The following is an 8,565-nucleotide window of genomic DNA, read 5'->3' as shown; positions in this document are numbered from 1 at the left end:
AGGACTCCTTGCTCTCTCATAGCCAAAAATGCTTTCTTGTCAGTACTTCTCTTCACCCTGGTATTATTCTCCATGACTGTTGACTGAATCTTTATGAGTATTGAAAGTGAATCCTTCAATTAAAGTCAGATAAGGAGCCCCTGTAATCTCCATCTGACCAGTTATCAATCCCATTAGTGTTTGAGGGCTGGGAGTTCTGGAAAGCCTTTGCTGTTGATTCAGATGCCCCCTGGACTGTGCTGATTTGCCAAGGTGAGGCCTGCCTTGGTTTATTGTTCTGTACTCCACTCACACTCTTTTTTATTTGTACAAATCAACACTGATAGTCCTGGGGAAAGGTGAGGTGATACATATATGTATATGTATGTGTGTGTGTATGTGTGTGTGTTTGCAAATATCGACAATGCAATGGACATTTTGTGCCAATCTTCTAAGTTGTAATGGGTAAAAGATTATTTCATCCCATATTTTTGTCAGTTCTTTGACTCCAGAATTTGTTGTTAGGTATTATGTCAATGTTATTCAGATGTAACTTGTTAGGAGTCAGATCACTGTTTCTTCTCAGCTCTCTTAGCTTCACCTCAAGGAAAACGATTTTAAGGGAACTTTTGTACAGCTTGCCTGGGAAGAATCTTTGCTTCTTATTGGGAAGGTGAGGGAATTATGAATTCCCATCAGGAAACTGAGGCTGAGATATTTAGAATCCCATTGTTTTTCTCCTTAGGTCACTTTGGATTGAAGGGAAGTTCTATTAACCAAATCATCTAAGAAATGTTTTCTATTGGTGAAATCCTGGGGATTGCCTACCTGTTGCAGACTATAATTGGAGTTCTAGGAAACTTTTATCTCATTTATCATTACTGTTTTCATTTTGAAATTCAGAAAAGTCCCAGACGCATACACCTAATATTCATACAACTCTCTTTTGCCAATGCCATGTTTCTTCTCTGTAGGGGGATACCCATGACAATATTTTCTTGGGGATGGAAATTTTTTCTAAATGATGTTGTGTGTAAAATCATAACTTATCTGCAGAGAGTATTCCGTGGCCTTTCCATTTGCAGTACCTCCCTATTAAGTGTCTTCCAGGCTGTGGTCATAAGCCCAAGCAGCACCAAGTGGGCAATTCTGAAAGTCAAATTGCATAAGAGCATGGCTCCCTGCTGTATTCTCTGCTGGATCCTAAATCTCTTAATAGATGCTGCTCTTCCTATTTATGTCAGTGGTCCTAGGAATATCACAAAGAGCAAATGGAAGAACAAAATAAGATATTGTTTTATGGACACATATAACATGGATCGATTAAAACTTCAGTACTTGAATGCTTTTTATGATTTTATTATTGTGGCTGCCATGACTGTTAGTAGTGCATACATGGTGTTTGTCCTGTACCAACATCGGCAGCAAGTCCAACATATTCATAGCACCAAAGTCTACTCCAAAGCCTCCCCTGAGATCAGGGCCATAAAAGTCATCTTGTTGCTGGTAAGCATTTTCTTCTTCTTTAACTCAGCATGTGCTATCATTGCTATTTATACAGATTATTTTAAGGCATATGCACCTTGGCAATTCTATGTTCCTATGTTTCTGTCTATGTCTTTTCAAGCAATCTGTCCTTTTGTGCTGATAGGAAGTGAAACCTGGTCCCTTTGGAAATTCTGTTGCTCAATCCAAAGAATAAAATGTTCATGTGTTATACCACTATCCATAGTATCACGTCAAATACATATGGAGCCCCCAAAATGAAGATTTTAGAAGTAGGGAGGAAAATGGAAGACCACCTAGCCCAATCCCTTGGGGTTGATGGAGCCCGGGATCAATATTATTTCACATAACAAGAATTTATTTTTCAACAACTTCAATACACAAAACATATTAGGCTAGCATGTGTGTTAACCTTAGAAAATCAATAATATTGTATACACATTAAGAAGTGTCTACTCTTTAATGTTAACAATAGATGTTATTATATATTATGTTACATTACATTATATTATATTATGTATATAATATATTATATATGTTCAAAGTCATACATTTATTCTATTTCTTCTAAAGTATCTTTTTAGCCAGAATGCACACAGTTGCCCATCAAGAGTGAGTATTCCATTAAGATAATTAGTATTAATTATCATGCTACATGAAGCCCCCATTTTACATTTTTAAATTTAGTCTCCTACATGATATTTATCCCTTATGAATCACATGGTAAAGGGACTTGTATAGTTCAGTGAAACTCTGAGCTATGCCAGGCATGTTTATTTAGAACAGATAGGCCAACATTTGCTAGATTAAGGGTAAATCAATGGAGTTCCAGGATGTAAAACAAAACATCTATTTATGCTTCTTTGACTACACTAAAGCCTTTGACTGTGTCAATCACAACAAAATGTGACAAGTCATCAAAGAGATGGGAGAATCAGATCATCTTACTTGTCCCCTGAGGATCTTTTATGAGTTCAAGAAGCATCAGAATGAAACATAAAACAACTAACTGGTTGAACTGTTCTCCACTCTCATTCTTTTTTATTAGTACAAATCAATACTGATAGTCCTGGGGTAAGGTGGGGTGATCTATAAATGTATATGTATGTATATGTGTGTGTGTGTGTGTGTTTGAAAATATTGACAATGCAATGACCATTTTGTGCCAATCTTCTAAGTTGTAATGGGTAAAAAAAATATATTTTATCCCATCTTTTTGTCAGTTCTCTGACTCCAGAATTTGTTGTTAGGTATTATGTCAATGTTTTTCAGATGTGACTTGTGAGAAATCAGATCACTCTTTCTTCTCAACTCTTTTAGATTCACCTCAACGAAAGCAATTTTTAAGGTAACTTTTGTACATCTTGCCTAGGAAGAATCTTTGCTTCTTATTGGGAAGGTGAGGGAATTATGAATTCCCATCAGGAAACTGAGGCTGAGATATTTAGAATCCCATTGTTTTTCTCCTTAGGTCACTTTGGATTGAAGGGAAGTTCTATTAACCAAATCATCTAAGAAATGTTTTCTATTGGTGAAATCCTGGGGATTGCCTACCTGTTGCAGACTATAATTGGAGTTCTAGGAAACTTTTACCTCATTTATCATTACTGTTTTCATTTTGAAATTCAGAAAAGTCCCAGACGCATACACCTAATTTTCATACAACTCTCTTTTGCCAATGCCATGTTTCTTCTCTGTAGGGGGATACCCATGACAATATTTTCTTGGGGATGGAAATTTTTTCTAAATGATGTTGTATGCAAAATCATAACTTATCTGCAGAGAGTATTCCGTGGCCTTTCCATTTGCAGTACCTCCCTATTAAGTGTCTTCCAGGCTGTGGTCATAAGCCCAAGCAGCACCAAGTGGGCAATTCTGAAAGTCAAATTGCATAAGAGCATGGCTCCCTGCTGTATTCTCTGCTGGATCCTAAATCTCTTAATAGATGCTGCTCTTCCTATTTATGTCAGTGGTCCTGGGAATATCACAAAGAACAAATGGAAGAACAAAGTTAGATATTGCTTTATGGACACATATAACATGGATCGATTAAAATTTCAATACTTGATTGCTTTTTATGATTTTATTATTGTGGCTGTCATGACTGTTAGTAGTGCATACATGGTGTTTGTCCTGTACCAACATCGGCAGCAAGTCCAGCATATTCATAGCACCAAAGTCAACCTCAGAGCCTCCCCTGAGATCAGGGCCACTAAAGACATTCTTTTGCTGGTAAGCATCTTCTTCTTCTTCTTCAACTCAGCATGTGCTATCATTGCTATTTATATAGATTATTTTAAGATATCTGCATCTTGGCAACTCTATGTTCCTATGTTTCTGTCTATGTCTTTTCAAGCAATCAGTCCTTTTGTACTGATAAGAAGTGAAACCTGGTCCCTTTGGAAATTCTGTTGCTCAATCCAAGGAATAAAACATTCATGTGCTATACCCTTATCCATGGTATCATGCCAAAGACATGCAGAGCCCCCAAAATGAAGATTTTAGAAATAGGGAGGAAAATGGAAGACCACCTAGCCCAATCCCTTGGGGTTGATGGAGCCCGGGATCAATATTATTTCACATAACAAGAATTTATTTTTCAACAACTTCAATACACAAAACCCATTCAGACTAGCATCTGTGTTAAACTTCAAAAATAAATATTATTGAGTACAGGCTAAGAGGTGTTTACTCTTTAATATTGATAATTTGGAACCCTTATATATGTTCAAAGTCATAAATTTATTCTTTTTCTCCTAGAGTATCCTTTTAACCAGAATGCACATAGCTGCCCACCAAGAGTGAGTATTCTCTTAAGATAATTAGTAATGGTTATCATTCTGCATAAAGTCCCTATTTTAAACTTTTAAATTTAGTCTCCTAGATGATATTTACCACTTCTGAGTCTCATGGCAAAGGGACTTGCATAGTTCAGAGAAACTCTGAGCTATGCCAGGCATGTTTATTTAGGACAGATAGGTCAACATTTGCTAGATTAAGGGTAAATCAATGGAGTTCCAGGATGAAAAACACCCCATCTACTTCTGCTTCTTTGACTACGCTAAAGTTTTGACTGTGTAGATCACAATGAAATGTGAGAAGTCATCAAAGAGATGGGAGAATCAGATCATCTTACTTGTCCCCTAAGGGCCTTTTATGCAGTTCAAGAAGCAACAGAACCAAACATAAAACAGCTAACTGGTTTAAGATTTGAAAAGGAATGCTACAAGGGTATATACTATCACCTTCTTGACAACTTATATTTAGAGAATATCATGTGAAATATAATACTGAAAAAATAAAAAAATGGAATTAAGGTCATCATGAAAATATCAACAATTTCAGATATGCAGATAATACCACTCTGATGGTAGAATGTGGAGAGAAATTTAGAAGCCTCCAGCTAAGTAAAAAAAAAAAAGAGTGTAAATGCTGGCTGGAAGTTTAACATTAAGAACAGTCCCTAAGATAGTGACTATTTTTCAGTCATTTCCTAAAAAGAAGAGGAAGAAGAAAAGGAAATAATGTGAGATTTTACTTTCTTGGGATCAAATATTAATGGAGATGGTCACTGCAGCCACGGAACTAAAAGACACTTGCTCTTTGAAAGGAAAGATATGGCCAACTTTGATAGTGCTTTAAAAATATCAGAGACATCACCTGGCAAAGAAAGATTAATACAGTAAAATTTATTTTTCCCAGTAGTAAAGTATGACTGTGAGAGCTGGACTATGAGAAAAGCTGAGTGCTGCAGAATCAACACTTTCAAAGTGTTGGTAATGGAGAAGAGTGAAGAAAGTACTGTGGACAGCAAGAAAATTAAATCAATCAACATTTCAATTAATTCAGTCTGTTCGTTGGAAGGACAAATAACCAAACAGATGATTAAATACTTGAACCACATAATGAGAAGAGAGGACCCCTTGAAAAAGACCCTAACGTTGCAAAAGATTAAAGGCAGAAGGAGAGGGGGACAGCAGAGGATAAGATGGATAGACAGTGTCATGGAATCAATGAACATAAGCTTAGACTTTAGGAGATGGTGGAGAAGGAAAGGGCCTGGTGTCCTATGATCCACGGGGTCACAAACACTTGGACACAACTGAATGACTGAATATTAACAAAAAGGTGAACTTAGACACTGAGAAATTCAACTCTGTACCTGTGATGAGATGATTCTCTTGAGAGTACCCCAAAATGTTAAATAAATGATATTCAAATTTAGTAGTGTCTTCTTGAGTTTCCTGTGAATGTGTTGGTTGGAAGCTGATTCTATTGGGAAAGATAAAACTGAGCTCTTCATTATAAAAATCTTAAATGCATAAAAGACCAGATGGTTCTTCCACATGATACCATTATGAGAGTCACAGTCTAAATAGACTTCTTTATTAATCTTTATGTAGAGATATTTTTAAAGATTTATTTTTCTATGAATAAAATCCTCACATATTAAAATATAATAATATGTAGAATTACTCATACCTTAGAGAAACGGGATATATTGCATCTAAAATTATTTTCTTCAGATTAGTCCTATAGTAAATCAAAATCCTAAACCAGGAAGGAGAAACTTTTATTTCTAGGCTTTTATCTAATGCCTAATTTGAGACTGTGTCAAGAAATCTTACCATTCAAAAATTAATTTCACTTATCTTTATAATCTGAAAATAATACCTCCTTTATCTTCTTCTTAAGTTCTAACAATAATTACAAAATCTCAGAGAAAGCAGGCTCCTAGAAGCCCCTAAGTTCTAAATCATAACAGGTTTGGAATCCCTCCTACACCAACCTAGAATGACCATTTTTTTCTGGAGAAAAAGCCATAACTTGGCAAAAAGCAGAATGGCAATCTCATATGTAAGAGGAATGAGTGAAGCAATTGCCATAGAGAAAAATAAGAAGGGGTGGAGGGCTGAGGGTTGTAGAATACAGTTAGAAGAGTAAAAATATTCTTAACATACAGAAAAAGAGGTGGGAAGGAGATTGGGATAAGGGAACATCTCAGAATCCCTTTGGGGGACTGAGGGGGTCAGATTAGAAGGTGGGTTAAAAGAAAGGTGGATGAGAGGTTCATTAAAAGAAGGAAAGGGAAGAATACCTGGAGGGGAGTATATATCAAGAAGTATGTGGGGGTAAGCTTAGGGGATAAAGAAATAAAGAAAAGTGAGGGAACAATTTGGAACTAGGTGGGAAAAGGGAAATGATACGAGAGGATTTGGGGGAAAGTATGTGAATAAGAGAGGATTTGGGGGAAAGTATGTGAATAGGATAGTGACTGCTCAAAGGAAATTGGACATCTGAGTATGGATGCAGCACACAGAATTGAAAAGGGGAATAAACAGTGAGGAGGAACAGAGTTGGAAATAAACAAATAGTAAATATGACATTGAGTGTGAATAGGATGAATTCACACATGAGATGAAAAGGATAAAAAATAAAAAAGAGGACCCGGCAATTTGTTGTTTACAAAAAGCATTCTGACAATGAGAGACAAACATAAAGTTAAGATGAGGGCCTAGATCAGCCTTCACTGATAAAAAGAAGTCATAATCTCTGACAGAACTGGGGTTAACATGTATATAATTGGAAGTGATGAACAGGGTAATTATGCTATTGTTGGGGGGGGTTGGTTACTATCAGTAATGAAACATTATCATATCATATTAGCATTTAGTGCATATTATATATACACCAAGCTTTATACCACCTAGGTTTTTAAGGAAAGCCAGATCTTCCTTGTTATGGGGTGAAGATGTGTACCCCTGGGGTTGGGGAAGGGTACCTTCTGCAAGAATGCAAGACTCCAAAACTTAGCTTAAAAACAAAAAGAGAGATTTATTCATTTAGAGAGTAATGTTGAGAATGGCCAGGAGGATAGCAAGGTGGGGAGCAGTTCCTGGGAGGACAGCATGGATGGAAAGGCTGTCCTCCAGACGATATCAGTTCTGGGGATTTTATACTCTTTACAACAGATGCTATGTCAAGGTGTGGACATGACTCTAGAGTGGTAAACCCTCAGGCATTTGGTGTGGTGGGGTGGTCATCTGACTGGGGTCTTCCTGAAGGCATAAAGATTCCTTGGTTTTAGGGAACAAACAGATGTCTGAGATGTAGCCTGATAGGATCAAGGTGTAGCCTGGAGATGCCTCTCTCTGTCCATCTTAAAATCTAGAGGATGATCAAAGGAGGACAATCATCTCAGATTCCTAGAGGGATCATTGGATGTTTTTAGGCTCAGAGTCCTGAGGATGTAAGGGAGCAAGTGTTAAGTTAAAATTTTAGGGGTTGAGACTGAATATAATAATTATAGTTCTCCAAGGATTTTACTTATAAAATCCTAAAATGAAACACTCAAGTCAGAATGGAGTTTTATGGTGATTTAATTACAAGAGGAGGAAGAAATTAAAAGAAGGAGAGAGAGAGAGGGAGAGAAGGAAAGGGAGTTAGCTTAACTGCTCTGGCTCAGGCTGAACTGGAGGCAGGAGCTCAAGGGTTTGGCCTGGGATCCAATGGGAAAAGTGGAGTCAGTCCTTATCAGTCACCCACGTGACTGATTGAAGGAAAGCTGTCTGAAGGGCTCCTCCAAGCTCAAGTTCCAGGAACGAACTGGCGTCTAGCAGTCTCCTCAGGAAGTGACAAGAACTCCAGTGGCTGTTCTGTACCTCACTTCCTGCTCACATGTGCCAATGGTGGCTCAAGCTTGGCTTAGGACAGCCCGGGGGGGGGGGCAGTTAGTTGTTTCTGATTTGTCATTAGCTAGCACATGCCCATGTAGTGTAGATGTGCACATTTCTGGGTGCTAGACCAAGCAAGACGGAGAAAATTTAAAAATCACACAAGGGAATTTCCCTGATAATAATTTGCCTGAGTTTCTGGGGGTACAATGCCCATGTCATTCCTGATTCCAGATTTGCTGCTCTATTTACTCACTGCACAACTAGCTCTTTTTAAAAAGAAATATATCTTTTTGAATTTATTTATTTATTTAGAACATTTTTTCATGGTTCCATGATTTTCCCCACCCTTCTTCCCTCCTCCCTCTGGGAGCTGACAAGCAAATCCACTGGGTTATACACATAT

The 8,565-nt window shown here is 37.4% G+C and overlaps 2 protein-coding genes across 2 annotated transcripts; both read left to right on the top strand.

Moving 5' to 3' along the window:
• Positions 1-771: 771 nt before the first annotated feature.
• monDomV1R1266 (vomeronasal 1 receptor monDomV1R1266) lies at positions 772-1,746 on the top strand. The gene is given in 1 exon segment (NM_001167513.1): positions 772-1,746. A coding segment is annotated over 1 exon segment (975 nt).
• A 1,257-nt stretch (positions 1,747-3,003) lies between these two features.
• On the top strand, positions 3,004-3,981 carry monDomV1R1267 (vomeronasal 1 receptor monDomV1R1267). The gene is given in 1 exon segment (NM_001166790.1): positions 3,004-3,981. A coding segment is annotated over 1 exon segment (978 nt).
• Positions 3,982-8,565: the final 4,584 nt, after the last annotated feature.

This window comes from Monodelphis domestica, chromosome 6 (assembly GCF_027887165.1).
Source record: "Monodelphis domestica isolate mMonDom1 chromosome 6, mMonDom1.pri, whole genome shotgun sequence".
Taxonomy (NCBI): domain Eukaryota; kingdom Metazoa; phylum Chordata; class Mammalia; order Didelphimorphia; family Didelphidae; genus Monodelphis; species Monodelphis domestica.
The sequence above is the reverse complement of the archived record's forward strand: the minus strand, read 5'-3'. Positions and strand labels throughout refer to the sequence as shown.